General features: G+C 41.6%; 1 protein-coding gene across 2 annotated transcripts in view; it reads left to right on the top strand.

The window, feature by feature from the left end:
- The first annotated feature begins 325 nt into the window (after positions 1 to 325).
- RBPMS (RNA binding protein, mRNA processing factor) overlaps positions 326 to 21411 on the top strand; it is a 163825-nt gene continuing 142739 nt past the window's right edge. For both annotated transcript variants that reach the window (XR_011363967.1, XM_069978054.1), the window contains exon 1: positions 326 to 662. Coding sequence is in view for 1 of the 2 variants with exons in the window: in XM_069978054.1 (XP_069834155.1) it covers positions 600 to 662 (63 nt within the window). In the remaining variant the exon portion in view is untranslated. The remainder of the gene's footprint in view (positions 663 to 21411) is intronic.

Genomic DNA, 21411 nt, shown 5'->3' with positions numbered 1-21411 from the left:
CAGATAGCCCACCAGAGGTACAGTAACTGCCCAAAGCAGGCTCCATACCAGACCTCTATATTCTCTTATCTCCATTCTTACTTCTTCTCCTTCTATCTCTCTGCATTTTACCTTTTGACCCTCTCTGGAAACTGTCAGTTTTTTAGATGCTTTCAAGAACTGGAGATTTTTTTTCTTAACTAATTGGAACTGATAGTGATTGTCTCTCCCCCTCCTTCCATCTCCTCTATAAACAGAGCACCTCCCATCCAGAAAAAGGGAGTTCTTGCTAGCTGTGAAGTTGACTTCAGTCCCTCCCCTCCTGAGAGTTTTAGAAACCACAGGCTGGATCTAACCCTAATCACCAACAGTCAAGAACATTTCCCCTTTCCTCCCTTTCCCCTGCTCTCTCATGCTTTCCTCCTTATCACAAGCCATATACACTTCACTGCTTTCTCATTTTGCATTTCAAGGGGACACTCTGTTTTACCAGTGGAACTGAAGGATATTTCTTCCTCCTGGTATTATTATTAGTAACATTTGTAAAGAGTTGACTTATTCCTCCTGCCAGTTTGTGCAGAAGTGTACAGGATTCCAGGATCACTACTAAGGAGATCACAATGAACAACAACCTAGCAGAGAAGGAGAGCTGTCCTGACGACATCAGCCTTCCAGAGGAGGAGGTATGTGTCCTTTCTGCTAATGCCCCCTCATTGTCACCCCATGCATCCACATGATCCTCTGCAGCACTTCTTGTGACAATGGACTTTCAATAAAAGGAGACCCTTCCCACACAATGCTAGATACTCAGTCCATTCCTGTTTTTTTTTTTTTTTTTAAATAATTTTGATTTCTAATGCTCAGCTCATATAGATTTATATGTTTAATATGATATTATGTATTGTATTGCTTTCTATTGGTGTTTTGTGTTTATGTTATCTATGACTCACGTTATGGATATATTAGTATGAAATGTTTATCATATTTTTTTAAATATAGTTACGTAAATGACCCTATAATCACACACACGTTATGCATAGATCTCCTATCTATTCCTATATATGTAGCGTTAACTTAACATATGCGTTTTTATAATTTATTCGAATACGTTTGCAATTTATTCTCATGCATACATATAATTATGGTTTTTGTCTGCATTCATTATTTATAGCTTTTAGAATCCTCGGTGTATGCAGTTGTTTCCAGTCAGATACAAGCAGTCCTTGGAGTTCTGCCATAGTCATTTCTTTACAATTGCGTAACTTTTTCTTAAACACGTTATACACTTTTTTTTTTTCCTTTTGGCTTCTGCGTGCCCTCAGCTGAAATGTTGACTATATATGTCATTGCACTAGTGAGCAGCTAACTCATAGGAATCATTTCTGCATGTATAATCGGTTGTTCCGGCCAGAATCCACATGCATTCAGCACATTACAGAACACCAATTACTTTCTGCTTTGTGTGCTTTTGATCTCGGTAATTAATCGGGATATGAAACATATCATGCAGTGCTTAAAATAAAACCTATTGTAGAAGGATAGACTGTAAAGTTTCTTTATCCCATAAGTATGCAGTCTGCATTTCCTCATACAAGTACCAGGATCTAGTTCCCATTGTAGCAGCAAGCAGTCTTTTTTTAGTCATTTATTCAGAAAAAGTAGCAATATCATCTCTTTATTTGGTAACAAAAGCCAAACTTATTAGGTGCAAATGCTTCTTGACCATAATAATAGAGATATCCCAGCTCCTTAAAAGATCGACTTTAAGGGGTGGTCCGGCAAAATATTTTTTCTTTTAAAATCACGTGGTGTCAGAAAGTTCTTTAGAGTTGTGATTTACTTCTATTTAAAAATCTCCAGTCTTCCGGTACTTATCAGCTGCTGCACATCCAGCAGGAAATAGTGTAGTTTTTCCAGTCTGACTCAGTGCTCTCTGCTGCCACCTCTGTCCCTGTCAGGAACTGTCCAGAGCAGGAGAGGTTCTCTGGGGATTTTTTACTGCTCTGGACAGTTCCTGACATGGACAGGGGTGGCAGCAGAGAGCACTGCGTCACACTGGAAAGAATACACAACTTCCTGCAGGACATACAGCAGCTGATAAGTACGGGAACTCTTCAGATTTATAAATAGAAATGATTTACAAATCTATATAACTTTCTGACACCAGACAATTTAAAAAATATATATTTTCCCCCTTACCATATCAATAGAAATATCCCAGCTCTTGAAGAATGACTTCATATTTATCACACTTACTTTTAACTATAATTACTACTTTGGGCTTCTTTATGAAGATGTCTGCATAGAATAGCCCTTTGACTGATTTATTTTATTGTAATTTCCCTGCAGCATTGTCATCATAAACTATATATTTGCAATTCTAAACCCCGCTACTTGAATCTATAAGGTTGGTAAGACCATGGTGTTCAATAGTGTGGCTTTTATGCCTGTCAAGTCAAATGCTAAGCCTTCATGAATAGACACTGACTGTACTTAACACTTCAGATTCTTGGATTAGTAATGCATGGGAAGCATCATGGTTAACCTAAATGTGACCCTGGGCCAATTTCTCATTGCTAGAATGTAAAAGAAACAGCAGCCTTTTAGAAGAACAAAGTGATATTATAAGACCAGAGACAGATAGCTTGTATGCAGTCATTGGGTAATACAAGTTTATAGCTCTCTTTGTGCAGTATGTCACATTTTGTATTGCTCAGTAGTATATGGTTACAGCGATTAGTCTATAAAATATTGTAGTCAGCTGCATAGCACGTATATGAGCTTTGTGATGGACTATCAATGTCAGGCTATTCAACATATAGACATGTATGTACACTGGTTATACACAAGTCTGTTAGTGAGTCCATGGATGCTCTGTTTCCATTAAAGGGGTTTCCAGTAGTCTAAAAAAATTTCTAAACACTGGGGCTTTTTTCAACCTTAAAGGAATATTTTGGTGGGGAAAAAATTATTTTAAATCAACTGGTCTCAGAAAGTTTTACAGATTTGTAATTTACCTCTTTTTAAAAATCTCCAGCCTTCCAGTACTAATCAGCTGCTTTATGCCCTGCAGGAAGTGGTGTATTCTTTCCAGTGTGACACAGTGCTCTCTGCTGCCACCTCTGTCCATGTCAGGAACTGTCCAGAGCAGTAGCACATCCCCATAGAAAACCTCTCCTGCCTGGACAGTTTCTGGAAGCATAGAGCACTGTGTCAGACTGGAAAGAATACACCACTTCCTGCAGGATGTGCAGCAGCTAATAAGTACAAGAAGACTTGAGATTTTTAAATAGAAGTAAATTACAAATTGTTATAACTTTCTGAAACCAGTTGATTTGAAAAAAAAAAAAAAATTGCAGAAATTCCCATATAAATTTGCCATGTCTCCTGCACAGCTATGGCTGCCAGGTCAGCACAGAGGAACATGCAGTATTGTGCCCAAGATCGCTGATCAAAGACCAACTAAAGGTGGTCTACACATTACATAGAAGCAGGTTCGTAGCTGACCAACCATTAAACAAACGTTGAATTCACGGCTACAGCCAGAGATGGTTTTGTCCATATAAACCGCTACTGTCATCCAAAGTCGTCAGCTAAAAAGTTTCTTTATTATTGGATCTGACATGACAGACAATCGGCCATTTTCATTGACTCTAATTTTATATGTGTGGAATCCTTGGGATTGTTACTGGGGCTAATATGAGTGTGCTCTCTGTATATAGTGCTTATAGTAGGAATTACAATAGAGTGTGTACACTTAATGGTGTAGGCAAATAGCCCTGTTCTACATCTATATCTGACCAGGGGAAAATTTGCTTGGAGTATGTATGTTCTCCCAATATTTGTGCAGTTATTTTTCCAGTGTGTCGCTCGTTCCCCACACACTAAAGCACACTGATACATTACAACCTATGAAGCTGGCCCTGGCGTATATGTGTGTGTGTGATAACAAAATCATATTCTGAGCCCCAGTGAGGACACGGATGAAGTAAATCACTACAGTCTGTTCAAAGCATTGTGGATTATTAGGGGGCCGTAGAAGAAATGTATAATCAGTTCTCTTGTCCTGGCTAACCTCTATACTCCATATTGTAATGGCTTGTGTTGTAACCAGCCAGCCGTAGCTGTATAGCTTGGTTTTATATTCCGGATATAAATTTAATGCTTAGAGAATTTCATATGTGGTTTGAATGTTCTGTTTTTTTTTTATTGGTATAACACATTGTTACATTGTTTCTCCTGAATTGACATCAGAAACAACAGATTTGTGTATATTCAGCTTGCCGTAATGCCAGGATGCAGCAGTTATAGGCTATGTCCCCACTATGGGGTCTTATCATGAAAAGGCATCCATCTATTAATAATAATGGCCACAAATAATGATCATGATCAGAGATGAGCGAGCACCAGAATGCTCCAGTGCTCGTTATTCAAGTCAAGTATTTTCTAATGCTTGAGAACTCAACTCGAGTGGCCAGCCCCATTAAAAACAATAGCAGAGAGGACGGTACTTGGTAAATCTAAAAATGTTAAATTAACCCCCCTGGGGGCCCAACTGTGCTCTGTTAGTGGGGAGAGGGAGCAGGGAAATTATACTTACCACGCCAGTCTTCTGTCTGTTTTCCCTATCAGCAGCTGCAGTGTTGTCCCTTCTCAGCGGTGATAGTGAAGACAGATAGAAGACTGGAGAAGTAAGTATATGTTCCCTATTGGAATATGAAGTGTACCTGTGATGCTCAACCCTTCTGGATCGGCAGTGAGATCCTCTGCTAATCCAGAAGGTTGAGTCTATGTATCTATGGACACAGTTGCCTGACTGTGTCTATAGATACATAGACAGAGCCAGGCGATAATGCAGAATCATGTGATTGTGTCTTTGTATCCATAAAGACCAGGCCTTCCAGATTAGCAGAGGAGCTCACCGCAGATTTGAAGGGCCAATTATCACAGATATGTTTTAAAGCTATAGAAATGCATTATGCTCAGCAGCCTGTCAATTTAGCTTTTTGTTCACGAGTACCCGAGCAGCATTCAGTACTTGCTCCACTATCGAGTACTTTTGAGTAGCCCAATACTCAAGCAAATACTTGCTCGAGTGTTTGTACTCGCTCATCTCTAATCGTGATCATTATTTGTCTTCTCTTGAAAAATTGTTGTCCCATTACAGTAGTCTGAACATCGCCTTATAGTAAAGTAATCATCATCCAATGTCCACTGTTTGGGACTGTATTGTTAAGGTACATTCAGCTGGGACACTGACTTAACTCTGTGCACTCCTGGGTCAGGTATGAATACTGCCATATAAGTTAATATGATTCTTGGTGGTGGCGTATTATGTATTCCTCAACACAATGCGTGCCTCTTGGAAATACTGCTAACACTACTGCTCACCTCCACATTTCAGAGTGGCAGGGAATGCTTGGTAACTCTGTGGAAAGTCATTTTTTTGTGGGATACACAATGAGACCTTCACACATATTGCTTAGATTTTTTTATTTATTTTTTTCATTACAATAAGCCAAAGCCAGGAACAGACTATAAACAGAGATCAGGTCATAAAGGAAAGCCTGAGATTTCTGCTCTTTTTAAATCCATTCCTTGCTTTGGCTTCAAATCTTTGGCAGATAATCTGTCAGATAATCTTTATGTGTAAATGGACCCTTACTCTGGAAAAGTACGTAATGGTATTAATACCTGGAGATTAGAGATGAGTGAATTTTGAACACTTGCATTTCTTTCCCTGCAGCTGCAGAAGTTGGATGCAGTCCTAAGGCTGCCTAAAAAAACATGGATACAGCCTATGGCTTAGGGCTGTATCCATGTGTTCCAGGACTCCCTAGGGTGGCATCCAACTTCTTCAGTCACTGGTAATCAAATGCCAAGTGTTTGGGTTCAGATGAACCTGAACATGTTTGAAGATGTGCAAACAATCCACAATTCCTTCAGTAAGGTATCTAAAAGACATGCGACCAAACTAGATACATACAGAATAAAACACAAGCATCTTTGCAATAGGTTTTATAAAGTGATGACATATTGCTAGGACAGAATATTAGCATGGAATTGGGAGTAGATGGAAGGAAATATGATTGCAGGGTCAGACTATATGGGGTCTGTTTGTTTTCCATTACCATGGGGATGAAGAGGAGCTATAGAAATATAACGATTAGAGTGAATCTTAAGCACACTTGGGTCCATCCAAACTCAGGCGTGCGGCGATGAATAAAATCACTCACAATGAAAGCTTAAAGGGGTTATCCAGGATTAGAAAAAGCACAGCTACTTTATTGAAAAAACAGCACTACAGCTGTCCTTAGGTTGTGTTTGGTATTACAATTCAGCTCCATTCACTTCAATGGAACTGAGCTGCAAAAACAAAATGAGGACAGGAGAGGTGGGGTTTTTGGTAGGAAGTGGCCATGTTTTTCTAAGCCTGGATAACCCCTTTAAAGATTTTACTGGACATTGGATGCTGTTGGACTCTTCTATTTCTATGCACCATTGGTCAGCATCTGGGATGGCTGACATTCTAACATGCATCTATTCTGCTACTTGCCCATTGGACCTGGTTCCATGGTGCTGTTTGATTTTATTGCTTTGGTATATAACAGGGTTTATATCACAGTTTAACTTTTTGCTCAACTTTTTGCTTTTTGGTATATAACAGGGTATATAACAAGTTAAACTTTTTGCTCAGATCAGGTCTCACTGCTAAGACCCCCACCAATCAGGAGATGCAGGAGATGTATGCAATAGCACATTTTGCTCCCGGACGACAATCTCCATCTAGTGGCTCAATTATAAGTCTATGGGCAGAGATGACTGACGGCTACCACATGCTTCTCGAATTATATGGAAAACTCATCCATATCTTCTATTATTCTTAATATTTATTGTGATGTATGTTATATGGAATTAATGAACTTAAAAGTAGAGAACTACTATGGTAAATGGTAAATGATAATTTACTTTTTGACTTGTTTTGCTATGGTATTTAAATGGCGTAATGATGAAATAAATTGAATACAAAGTTTGAGAAGACGGTTGTGTATTAAACCCTTAACGACTGGATTGCTGATTTTCTATTACATTTTCTATATAAAAAATGTATAAAAAGTGATCCATAGGTCCGATCTACACAAATATGGTACTAATAAAAACTAGAGATCATGACGCAAAAAATGACACCCCATTCAGCCCTGTAGGTGAGTTACAATAGGGCCATTGTAATCATACCTATTTGCAAAAAATAAGTTTTACTGTTAATAACAATAGTAAAACATTAGAAAAGTTATGTAAACATGCATATTGCTGTATTCAGACTGACCTATAGGATAAAGATATCATGTCAATTTTACGTAAACACGGAACCCCCCCCAAAATTTACAGAATTGAATATCCCCCCCCAATTTCACCCCATAAATGATATTTCTTAGAAGGCGAGAAGGAAAAAATGAAAAGGCAAAAATGAAAATTGGCATGGTCCTTGCCAGGTAGCGGTAGCCCAGGGATGGGCACTCTTCAGTTCTACAGCTGTTGCAAAACTACAATTCTCATCATGACTGGACAGCTCAATTTAAATTAAACCCAGCATGATACCTGCTAATTGCCAAAGATTTAGTACAAAGTACAGAAGTTTTACTTAAAGTGTCCTTGTCGTTATAACTTTCATAATCTAAATCACCAGTAGATGTGAAATAAAGCAAATCCAGGTCCAGTCTCCTGAGCTGGTCCAGTCTTGGTGCTGATTGAATAAAAGACACTAAACACAGCAATTCTGGCCTGTACAGAGAGTTACAGCTCAATGTGCCCATCAATCACATGACTGCCTTCTCTATAAGCGCTCAAATGTCCTTGGAAAATACTGGACTTCCTGTTTTTAGACTCTAAAAAAAAGAGTCAGAACACAGGAAGTGCCGAGTTTTTCATGATTACTAAAAATAAATAATGAATGTATAGGGCAAACTTGCTTTATGTCACATCTACTGATAATTTAGAGTTTGAAAGTTTTACTGACACGGACACCTTGAATAGGTTGTCCGGGCAATCTTCTGGTCCCCAGACTACCCCTTTCAGTTCAGACTGGTGCTCTGAACACCCACATAGTTTTTTTTAACAATTAATAATTTAACTTTCTTTTACTTTCTAGTGATCTGACATCAGCAATTATCTGTATAATAACAACATCACATATACTGTGATATTGCTATTAATATACTTTGTGCTGTGTAGAATGTACTTTGTTGTACTATATTAAAGAAAGCCGATATTGGCATAGGGATAATAAAGAACCTGTGTTTACTTCCATTCCAGAGTAATTGGTGAAACCTGCATCTAGCTGCAGTCACATTTCATGGACATGGAGCTTGCTAATGAATGGTGAAAATGTAATATTTACATAGTGCACATAGTTAGGGCTCGTGTACTGATGCAATGCATGTGGCCGCTAGGAGACTTCCTCGGCTGTGCTTAGTTCTCAAGGTAATGTGATATTCACCTTGCTAGGGACAGTAAAGATAATTTTGTCCCCTCTCCCCATGGAAACTCATGATTAGAAGTGAGCAATCGAATTTTACAAACTGATATTTGTGGCGAGCTTTGAAAAAAATTTGGTTCTGTACCGAACCAAACGTTTTGCAAAGTTCCTAATGAGTTCCTAATGAGTTCCTAAAGAAGGCAGCTGCAAAATCTAAAGCCCATAAAAAAAACAGCAGCCAGTGATTGGCAGAGCGGGCTGTCACTCTCATCACCAAAGTGACAGCCTGCTCAGCCAATCACTGGTGCTATCCTGTCTCAGTTAGTCAGTGATTGGCTGAGTGGGCTGTCACTCCTGAGATGAGAGCAACAGCCTACTCAGCCAATCACCAGACTGAAAGCTTGCCCATCTCTACTCTTAATACCGCCTCTCGTTTGTTCGTTCATTCATTCATTCATTCATTCACATCTTTTCCTGACAGGAAAGCCATTAGAGAATGGAAGTTTTGCAACTAAACACTTTCTTTAACCTGTTTACAATAGTTTATTGCTGTGATAGTCCTCGTGTACATGTTGTACGGACCATGTTCAAAAGGCTCGAAAAACCCAGCGGTTCCACATTATTGACCTGTAAGAGCTCCATGATGCAACATACGGTATTTTCGCTTATTCCACACAATATTCATGTCTAGAAGCAATGGAACGAGGCAATAAACATTTTTCATTTGTGTTTCGATGCATTAAATAGAATAGTGATTTCTGGAGTAAGGATACATGTAGCACAATTATGTGTTCCTAGGTGGAATTTGCTTTGGTAAATTCTTCCAGCAAAGGAGTGGTCGTGCATGCTTTTATGAAGAAATATTTGACAAATACACAGGTCCTTTATTGCCAACACCTGGTGTGACCTCTTATAGAAGAGAATCTGCAAATACATTTGAAGTCTTAATATTAGTGGTTTTAATTTTATTTGGAAGCTAAAGATTTTTGTGCCTTAGAAGGGTTACTCAACAATGTATTATTTCTCCCCAAAGCTCCGTATCCTCATAAGTAGTGTGGAGTGGATCTGCCAAACTGTTCAGGTTTGGCAACGTTCTCCGAACCCAAGAGATCAGCATTTGATTCCCTGTGGCTGGAAATATAAAGTGTGGGGAGTACATGCAGAGGGGGGATGTATACAGTATGGGGAACAGCTACAGAGAGAGGATGTATACAGTATGGGGGAACAACTACAGAGGGGGGAGGTATACAGTATGGGGGAACAACTACAGAGGGGGGAGGTATACAGTACGGGGGAACAACAACAGAGGGGGGAGGTATACAGTATGGGGGAACAACTACAGAGGGGGGAGGTATACAGTACGGGGGAACAACTACAGAGGGGGGAGGTATACAGTATGGGGGAACAACTACAGAGGGGGGAGGTATACAGTATGGGGGAACAACTACAAAGGGGGGAGGTATACAGTATGGGGGAACAACTAAAGAGGGGGTGAGGGATGTATACAGTTTGAGGAACAGCTACAGAGAGGATGTATACAGTATTGTGGAACAACTACAGAGGGGGAGGGAGGTATACAGTATAGAGACAACCTGTGTGTGAGGGGGAGTATACAGTATACAGAAACAACTACAGGGGGGAAGACAGGTATACAGTATGGGGGATGAACTACATAGTGGGAGAGAGGTATACAGCACAGCAGGCTTTACGCAGAGTGGGGATGTATGCAGTATCGGAGAAGAACTACAGAGGAGGGAGGTAAACAACTTGGGGAAGCAAGTACAGAGGAACTTACAGTATAGGAGTCTAAAAACAGTGGGACATACAGTATATCGGCTACCTACCATATAGAGTGGGGCTACAGGGTAGGGGCATATTGTGTTTCTCTGAAAGTAAGACCTACCCTGAAAATAAGACCTAGCCCTTTTTCAGAGAAAAAAAATAATCTAATCCAATAATAATAATAATAATAAAGACCCGCTCTTATTTTCGTGGAAACACGATAGTCTTACATACTCTCCCATTGACATCCCAACACATTATGACCATATGTTATATAATATTTTTAAGCTCACTCATTGATTTAGCTTATTGTTTCCCACATCGTGGTAAATACTTGTAATCAAAGTATTGTTTCCCACAGAAACTCAGGTTTATGTCCTTGACCACATCTGTTATCATAAATAATACCAAAAAGTATCATATGTGTCTATTCAGAGCCATGTCATGATATGGCAGGCATTGTCTACTCGGAGATGTAAACCCTTTATAATCGGGGGCCTTCCATGTATTGTGGGATGATCTGTCTTGCTTTCATCAAGGGAGACAAGTCCAGTGATACATGACAGAATCAGCAGATGTCAGTTGCTGTTCTGCGTCACATCTGCTTCTATATATATATCAGTACATTACTGTGGTTCACAGATCCATTGACATAAACCAAACAGAATGTTTCTGCCAGCCGGAGAACATGGCCCAATGTCCTTCACGTAAACAATTCGTAATGCTTCTGTTTTATGGTGAAACATTTGCGCTCGGCAGATGGAGCAGATGTAAAGGGATCCTCTTTATTTGTGGCTTGAGAGCGGTTCTGTGTTTATTCAACAGAAACCTCTAATGGGCAGAGTTTATTGCCAAAGACTAGAAGATTAATTCTACATAAAGAAGAAAATGTAGGGCTAGTGGTGGTCCTCCTATATCCACATGACTGGAAATGCTGAATCCGCTTAACACAGCACCAGATTTTTTTTTTTTTTTTTTTTTTTTTGCAGTAGCTCTTAGCTGTGGCCTAATAGAAAAACTTTCCATGAGTGTACTATGGGGAACCAGAAAAACAAAACAAGCAAATGTTAATAGGAATGTAGTGTTTATAGGCAAATATAGGCAAGTGCTTCCCTCATGATCTGACTACTGAATGCAGCTTTGTTGCTAGCTTCTATATAAAGCACATTACATAGAGAGATAATCTGCCGTATCAGGCCAATTCAGCTGATATTGCTCCATGCACTCAAGACAACGATCAGACAAGGGGCTGATCATCATTTAAACTTGCTTAAAAATCATGCCTCACTAAGTAGAGTGGAGCACAGCTGACGGCTGATGACACTGTAAAAGAAATAAAGTTTATACTTTCCTATTCTCCCTTGGTGTGATCTGCACTCACCGCTGACTCTTCTGGACCCGTCTCTTCAGTGATAGGTTGCTCAGCCAATCACTGGCCACGGTGTTGTTCCGTGTCGGCCAATCACCCTGTCAATGAAGAGAAAACATCAAAAAGTTGCAGGACAACAGGGGAGAACAGGTAAGTATAGACTTTATTATTTTTCATGTAAAAAACAAGGGCTGCACAGACATCGCTAATTAAATATACATATATGATATTTATAATATCATATGATATATATATACAGCCGTGCCACACGATTATCAAGCTGAGTGTAGCAGTAAGCAAGCGCTGATGTAGCAGATTGGCGCTTGCTTACACTGCAGGGTCAACCCTAAGGCACTCTCTAAAATTAAACTACTAAATGAAGATCAATAGTTATTAGGGCAGGTTCAGTACTAATGGATTCTAAAAAGTTCATAAGCTCATAACACATTAAAGCTTGCTGGGGGCGTAGAAAGCAGCTAGATGGCTCCATTCTAGACTATTGTAGATGACTGATATATGGTAGCATTTCATGTCTCTGTACCCAGAATACTTCAGTTTTTCAGAACATGTAAAAAGAAAATTACAATCGACACATGCTATTGTAACTAATTTGAACTCCCGGTAGCTGGAGAAGTTGGATGCTGCCCCAGGGCTGCCAGGAAAATATAGGTATGGCCTATTGCTGTATTCATGGTTTCCCAAAATCCCTTGGGCAGCATCTAACTTCTCCAGACGCTGGGAGTCAAATGCCAAGTGTGAGGGCTCAGACGAACGTCGCCAAATCTGAACTTTTGGCAATTTTGCTAAACACTAATTGCCACCAAAAAAAAAAAAAAACCACAAACAAATGCAGAATATATACTTACAATCCCTCCGGTGACAATCACCGTTTGAATTTCCCGCCCCGCCATCTTTGACCACCTTCCTCACTTCCGGGTCCAGTGAATAGGAGAAAAAAGGGCTGCTGGTGCGCATACACCAAATAGGAATTCGCATGCGCCAAATAGGCCAGGCAGCTTATTAACACACATTACTAAGTTATCTAACTTCGTAATGTGTGTTTCTTAAGCAGACAAATAGAAACGCCACACTACCCCTTTAAGGTGCTGGTAGAATTCACTCCAGAAAATGCACGTTCATCAATCAAAATGTAATCAATTAGGCAGAATCCACCCATGTTCACACTAAAAATGACGGAGGTGAGCAGCACAGCATCTGCTCACACCCTGTTTTAGCGGTTGGAGGGGGCCCAAGCAGTAGTGCCTACAGCAATCATTTATCCCCTATCCAGGGCCTAGGTGAAAAATGTCCATTTTAGGTCAACGCCTTTAAAAAAAGGGTAATGTGAGATCCCTAGAGCTCCAAATTGTGGGCCCCTCATCAATTAGCAGAACTCTGGCAACTATGGCTGCACCGCGCCAGGTGAGTTCCATTCACAAGCCCTATTGAATCAAAATAGGGATCATGTACAAAACTCACCCGGCATGGTCCTATCCATAGTTACCTAATCTTCCAATGGCAGGAGCAACTGCCATACCCTTTAAAACAGCATAATTTTTCAGAAGCTACAAAATTCCCTGTAAAAACTTAACAAAACCGAAAAAAAAGGGTTTTGTGTGTACGCCCTGAGCTGGGTTCACACTACGTATATTTCAGTCAGTATTGTGGTCCTCATATTGCAACCAAAACCAGGAGTGGATTAAAAACACAGAAAGGATCTGTCCATACAATGTTGAAATTGAGTGGATGGCCGCCATATAACAGTAAATAACGGCCATTATTTCAATATAACAGCCGTTGTTTTAAAATAACAGCAAATATTTGCCATTAAATGGCGGCCATCCACTCAATTTCAACATTGTGTGAACAGATCCTTTCTGTGTTTTTAATCCACTCCTGGTTTTGGTTGCAATATGAGGACCACAATACTGACTGAAATATACGTAGTGCGAACATAGCCTAATAGTATAGAATAGAATGTCCAGCTTCCAACACATATGTGCATAAACTGCATAAGAGGTATTTCCCAGATAGGAGCCATCTCTTTGTGCTGCTCCTTGGGGATGAATACAAATATTTAGTTTACTGGATAAATATTAAATCATTGTGTCAGGGCTCACTCCATAACATAAAGTCATTGCTTATGTTTCAAGTCAATATTTATGCTACCAAATAGAAGTAAACTGAGCAGGGCCAAGCTGTAAAAAGCTTCATAAGAAAACACTCTAATGCTGGACTCGAGTTTTTGTACATTGTGTCAGTAATACAGGCATGTAGCAGACGGGTGGCCATTTTGAACGGATTTATGGCACCATTGTTGTCTCATTAGATAATTCACAGTAAGGGGTGAACTCATTAGATACTAAATACCAGATAAATTCATCATGCTTCCCCCTCCACCCCTCCAGCACAATCAACAGCTGCAAGAATTAATGGTAGGGATTTTCAACTTTAGAGGATTTTGCCATATTAAAACACAAATATGCTACACTTAAAAAAAATAATAAAAAGTTTATATACAAAACGATATAGAAATAGAATGAATATATATATATATATATATATATATTATATTTTATTTTATTATATACATAAATATGTTTTTGTTTATATTTATATTTGCTATCAAGGAGGTGGACACAGTGCCGAAAAAAAAACCACCTTGGCCAATATCTGCATGTTAATCCATAGGTAATTACAATGGATAAATCTAAGCTCTTTCCACAAGAAATCACTGGAACATAGCATTATTCCCCAGAATGCACCCTAATGTATTTCAATGCATGTTAAGGCTATGTTCCCTCAACACAAATTTTCTATCAATCACGGCTGTTGTTGCCGATCCGCAATAATGTCCATTATTAATAGAAAATTAATGTTGCATTGCAGTCAGTGGAATCCCAGACGGAGTGTATATACATAGTATACTCCCCAGCCAAGATCCCTACCGACTGCATGAAAAACTGACGTGTCAGTTTTTTTGTGGCCGCTTTTCATTAAATAGTGGCTGTACAACACTAACAGCTCCTACAATGGACAGTGCGGGCACACACTGATGCGTCTGCATCCCAATTCAACACAAATGAAGTTCATCCAGCCAGTACTGCAATACCGGCCAGGATGATCTTCACAGACACAGATACACACAGAACGGCCAGTGTTTTACAGCGTGTGAACCCGGCTTAAGATGGTTTACAAAAAGTCACACTCGTGCATTTACTATATTTTACTTACTATTTACTTGCCTTCAGGTTGAGACTAGGGCTACGTAATATAATGGGGATGTGTGGGATTAGAAAAACGATCTGTCCATGAGATGTGTCTGGGATTGCAGTTAGGTAAAACTAAGGTGTACCTGTCATTTCAAGAGTTTTATGAACCTGAATGTTTTTTTTTTTTTAGATTAACCTGTCAGAGTAGTGACAATGTGATTTTAGTTCTTTAACTACTGTTATTACGCTCCTGAGAGCCTCTCTCCCATGGTACACGGCTATTTTCATTGTCTCCATTTAAGGGGGTGGGACCAGAGCTCAGCCGTTTGCCAGTAATACAACATAGCACTGGAGAAAGTGCACTGGTCTTAATATGCTGGCACAGTGCTGGGCTGATGACTTACATAGTACAGTAAAACCTTGGATTCCAAGCATAATTCATTTTAGGAAAGTGCTAGTAATCCAAATCAATCATACATTAAAGCAAATTTTAAATAAGAAATCATTTACATGAGGACAATTTGTTCCACAATCTCAAAATAGGCTAGGTAAGGTGCTCTGTATCAGTAAAGAAAAGGTTAATCAATTAACTCTCCCTCCACACACAACTTCCTCGGTGGCTGTAAACCTGCTAGTGCCTACTGGAGCAGCTATTGGTGAAGGGGTTAATTCAGGGGTCAGAGGGAAGCAGCAGTCATGCACCATGCAGCGCCACTCGAAGGCAAGGTGGCGGCTACACATGTGCGTAAGCGGCAGGAGATGTCCAGACAAGGCCTTGGGGAGAAGCACTAACCGCTTAGATTACGTCTGTGTACACAGCATCTAGGCTGCCTGAACACTGGAGTAGAATGGCACTGCAGTGTCACTCACACTCAGTCCTCCGGCAGCAGGGAGAGGAGATAAGGCTTAGCTGCTCGCTTCCACAGGAAGATTTCCATAATTTTGCAGTGAGCCTGATATGGATGGGCACCAGAGGAGAGCCGGAAGGCGTCCAATCACTGGCAGCAGGCCCGCTTCTGCCATGAGGCGGAATGAGCCTTCCGCCTCAGGCGGCAGAATTTGCGGTCCGGCAGGGGGCGGCATTATGTCCCCCCTGCTGTCATTTTTGTTAAGTATCACTTAACAAAAATGACAGCGGCCGCTCACCTGTCCTGTCGCCCGCGCTCTCCACATCCCGTCAGGTCCCGCGATGTCACCCTGCAGCTGTCACGGACCTCCAGGCTGTGGTGAGTGCCCGGGGTCGGTGGGGGACGCGCTGGGGTGATCGGGTCGCGCGGGACCGTCCTTCTCGACCCGATCACCCCACTCACTCACCACAGCCTGGAGGTCCGTGACAGCTGCAGGGTGACATCGCGGGACCTGATGGGATGTGGAGACAGCAGAGATCGCGGACCGGCTGCGGTGTGGGACAGGTGAGTAGATGGCTGTGGCGTGGGGGGGGGATGGGGTGGTGGCGGTCCGGGGGGATGCCGGCTATCACTCGGGGCGGCCGCCTGAGGTTTGCCTCAGGCGGCAGAAACCCTTCAATCGGCCCTGACTGGCAGAGTTGATCAAGTAGCAGAGGGGTAAAAATATGAGGCATTTACCCAGAACAGTATCAGGATGGTGCTTATTACCAAATCTTGCTTGTTTACCAAGTTACATTTTTTTTTAAATTATTAGCTTTTCTTGCAAAATGATCTCATACTAAGTTACTTGTAATCCAAGGTTTTACAGTACACTGCTAAATGGCATTTACACAAGGGACAGCTGGCCATAAACAGTGACACCCCCATTCATAAAGTGGCGTTGCTATGTGACATCTGTACAGTTAAATGTGTACAAGCAATAGCAGGGGGTGACAGGGGCTCTCTCTAAATATTAGTTCCAAACTTGTGTGCCAGTACTCGGCTAGGTGCGGACAGTAACAGAGGACAACATAACTGCACTTGTTATGCATGCTTGCATGTACCTTGGAGCTGTCGCTGTCTCTAAACAGGTTAAAGTGTCACTGTTGTGAATTTTTTTTTTTTGCAGAAATCAATAGTCCAGGCGATTTTAAGAAACTTTGTAATTGGGTTTATTAGCCGAAAAATGAATTTTTATCATGAAAAGGCAGTTTGAAGCTCTCCCCCCTGTCTTCATTGTTCTCCTATGGAGAGAGCTAAATAAAAGACCAAAACAGGAAAACAAAGAGTTAAACTACAAATACATCACCCTCTATCTCCTCTGACAGTCAGCAATGACCTCTCTGACCTCTGAATACAGAGTTCACCCAGCTTGTGCCTCTAATCCTTTGTTCTCAGCTTTCTGCTGGCTAACTCCCTCCTTCCTCCTCCCCCTCCCCTCTCTATAGACCAGACTGGGTACGTCTGATGCAACAAGTCACAATTTCCTGATTTTTTTGCAGTGAATGGAAAAGAGGGGGGGGGGGGCTGGGAAAAGGCTTTTTGAATGCAGATAATGGCATATTTGGCTAATAAACCCAATTACAAAGTTTCCTAAAATCACCTGGACTATTGATTTCTGCAACAACAAAAAAAAAAAAATACGATAGTGACTCTTTCAGGCCTCCTTTACACATCTGTGGCTGTTTTTATGGTCAGGAAATGAAACTGATCAGGAAGCCTTTCAGGAGCCTTCAGAATACCATCAGTGTTTCCTGGCCATAAAAAAAACAGAACCTTATGGGTCCAGAAATGTAAGAAATCCAGATAAATTTACTGGATGTGTGAAGGGGGCCTTACCTAATGCACTACCCGATGTAATCCTGCAGTCATTGCAACATGTTTATTATGACAATGAGTAACATGAAAATGGCGGCCAATCATTTCCTATCACAGTGACAATGTTGCATCATCTAAGAGGATTATAAATATGGATTAATGGGGGAACAGGGAACCACTGGAGCAAGGTGGGTGAGTGGGTGCGAATAGTCATGTTCATGTATATATAGTGGCACCTTTTCAGTTTTGAGGCTATGTTCACACTATGTATATTTGAGGTTGTATGTTTGAGGCTGTATAGCAACCAAAACAAGGAGTGGATTGAAAACACAGAAAGGCTCTGTTCACATAATGTTGTAATTGAGTGGATGGCCGTCATTTAATGGCAAATATGTGCTGTTATTTTAAAACAACGGCTGTTGTATTGAAATAATGGAGGTTATTTACCGTTATATGGCGGCCATCCACTCAATTTCAACATTGTGTGGCCAGATCCTTTCTGTGTTTTCAATCCACTCCTGGTTTTGGTTGCTATGAGGACCTGACATGAGGACCAAATACAGCCTCAAATATACATAGTGTGAACCCAGCTGAAGCTGTAGTGCTGTACCATAAGTGCCCAAAGTAAGTAAATTGAAATAATGTGTTGATATTAACACTGTTGCAGGAAACACTAATCAGGAAGCCTTTCAGGAAGCTTCAGTGTTTCCTGACTGTAAAAATGCAGGAGGAAAAAAAAAAAAACACACTCACCCGCTGCAGCCCCTTGTCTGGCTTCTTCCTCTGTCTTTGGGCTTCGTGAGCATACAAGTGACGTCACTCATGCGCCGAAATGCTGGAGGGAGAGGGCGGACTTTTATAATGCTGCCTTCGGCCAGAAGAGTGATTGGTAGGGCCGGGTGCCAATGGCTCCTGGCCCTGTCAAACACAGTACGGAGCACATACAGTTAGAGGGCCAGCGTCAGCACCCAACAGCCTTTACTTCTAAGGCTTCCAAGCAATGTCTTGGAAATTCCAAAAAGTTTCTAGATGCACATTCAGAGTTGTCTGGAATTCCAGATGACTCCATAGGGTTCTTTGGGGCATGTGCCAGAATTCCAGACAATTATAGGACAAGTCCTACAATTTCCAGGCCTGTTCTCCGGTGCCCAATAAAAACTGATGGGTCATGAAATTTATCTGAATTTACTGATCTGAAATCTGGATAGATTTTCCTGAAATGTGAAGCAGGCTTAAATTTAAATGGGTTTTATGTGCATGTATTTTATGTTACAAAAAGCAACAAGTAAACTTACATTATTATTAATGCTGCTTCATGATACAGTTAGATTGTATTGGTCGGCCCTTCCCTCAGCTTGGAGGGTTTTCATCATATCACATTTACAATCTCTCTTTAGCGACTATCCTATTGACCATCAGTTATTTTATTAACTCTACTTGGATTTGAAAGTTTCCATTCTAGAAGTCATTTACTTAGAACCAACAAAAACATGCTCAAAGCATATACCGTGCCCTTTTTGGGGAAAAAGAAAATCTAAATATAGCTCACATTAGAAGATCTTTTGTAATGCTAGGCAGGAATATGACTGCGTGTTGCCAAGAAACGATTACTAAAACCACACACAACATTCACACGTTACCTATTGTAATCTAATCTGTTCCATTATGTTTGTATGTTATATTGTGGCTATTCCCATATACATAAATATCTATCCATCGCACTAGGACATGTATACATAGCCTGATGCAATTTTATATATGATATTGTGGTATTCTGGTACGTATCAGCTGCTGTATGTTCTGCAGGTGTATTCTCTTCAGTCAGACACACTGCTCTCTGCTGCCACCTCTGTCCATGTCAGGAACTGTCTAGAGCAGTAGCAAATCCCCATAGAAAACCTTTCCTGTTTTGGACAGTTCCTGTCACAGACAGCTACAGCTATGTGCAATGAATTTGGAGAGTAAAGTTCACTAACCAAACCCCATCTCACATGTATTAGAGCCTCCCAATGGCAGATGTCAGGGGAGAAAAGTGACTGTAGTACTACATTACATATATTAAAGGGGTTATCCAGCGCTACAAAAACCAGTTTCTTCCAGAGACAGCCCCACTCTTGTCTCCAGCTTGGGCGGGGTTTTGCTGCTCAGTTCCATTAAAATGAATGGAGCTTAATTGCAAACCGCACCTGAGCTGGAGACAAGAGTTGTGCTGTCTCTGAAAGAAAGTGGCCATGTTTTTGTAGTACTGGATAACCCCTTTAATATTGGAGAACACATTCATTTGTCAGAAGTCGGGCCTAACAGGTGTCCCTAGTGATCGGCCTGGTCGGTTGCTAGGGGCCAGTGGCATCCCTAGCAGCTGGCCTGGTTGCTAAGGGCGCAATGGAACTTACTTTTTATATAGCTGTGGCCAGGGCTTCACCGCCCCTGGTCAGCCGGCAAAGGTGTAATGTATCCCAGTGATTAGTACTGACAGATGACACCACCAGTCAGCATACCTCCCAACTTTTACAAAGAGCAAAGAGGGACATGTGCGCCGCGGTCCCCATAGCCACGCCCCCATAGTGACCCTCCATAGCCACGCCCCATAACGACCCTCCATAGCCACGCCCCATAGCGACCCTCCATAGCCACGCCCCCATAGCAACCCTCCATAGCCACTGCCCTACAGTCACCACATGCTGCTGACTGAATAGTGCCCTATAAAGTATCCAATCCCCCAAAAAATGCCCTATATATAGTATCCAATCCCCCATTATAGTGCCCCACATAGTATCCAATCCCCCCAATAGTGCCACACATAGTATCCAATCCCCCACATAGTGCCCCACATAGTATCCAATGCCCCATATAGTGCTCCCCATAGTAGCCAATGCCCCCATATAGTGCCCCACATAGTAGCCTATGCCCCCATATAGTGCCCCACATAGTAGCCAATTCCCCTATATAGTGCCCCACATAGTAGCCAATCCCCATATAGTGCACCACATAGTAGCCAATGCCCCCATATATTGCCCACATAGTAGCCATTGCCCCATATATGCCCCACATAGTAGCCAATGCCCCCCATATTATCCAATCCCCCATATAGCGCCCCACATAGTAGCTAATCCCTCCATTTGTATGGCCCCACCGAAAAAAAACAATAAACCAGTAACTCACCTGTCCGCCGGTCCCAGCAGCTCCTCTCGGCAGAGCGCGCACTCCCATCATCCTCCGGGGCGGGCAGCGGGGTATACAGACTGTGCCAGAAGTGATTCATGACAGAGGCTGCAGGTCACTTCCGGCATAGTCAGTGTCTGTGTACCCCGCTTGCCGCCCCGGAGGATGACAGGAGTGCGCGCTCTGCCGGGAGAGGAGCTGCTGGGACCGGCGGACAGGTGAGTTACTGGTTTATAGTTTTTTTGGTAGGGCCACATATAATGCGGGACACTGGGTGCCGTTCCGGGACCACGGGACAGCACCCCGAAAACGGGACTGTCCCGTGGAATTCGGGACAGTTGGGAGGTATGAGTCATGTTTCAGGACCTGGAGCCTCAGCCCCAATCACGCCTTAGGCTGGGACTCCAGGATCCATAAGTACCTTGCCTTTTCTCATGTTTCTTGCCTGCAATAGTGCCTAGTTTACTAGTATATCTTGACCTAGGGTTTTCCTGCATTTGTATTCCGGTTACCTGACTTTCGCTTATGACCCTTTGACTACCCCTTGGACATGAATTTGTACTTCGCTGCTCGTTTGGTTTTTGACTTGGACTTCTGACTCTTCCTTTATTGTGTTGTGTATTGTCTGGTTTTGTTCTGTGTTGCACTTTGGTTAGATCAGGGACTGCCGTCTAGTTGCCCGTTGCTGTTTAGAGCATCTGAGGCAAGTAGGTAGGGACAGAGGGG

This window comes from Dendropsophus ebraccatus, chromosome 7, assembly GCF_027789765.1.
Source record: "Dendropsophus ebraccatus isolate aDenEbr1 chromosome 7, aDenEbr1.pat, whole genome shotgun sequence".
NCBI lineage: Eukaryota > Metazoa > Chordata > Amphibia > Anura > Hylidae > Dendropsophus > Dendropsophus ebraccatus.
This window is presented reverse-complemented; position numbering and strand designations above follow the sequence as displayed.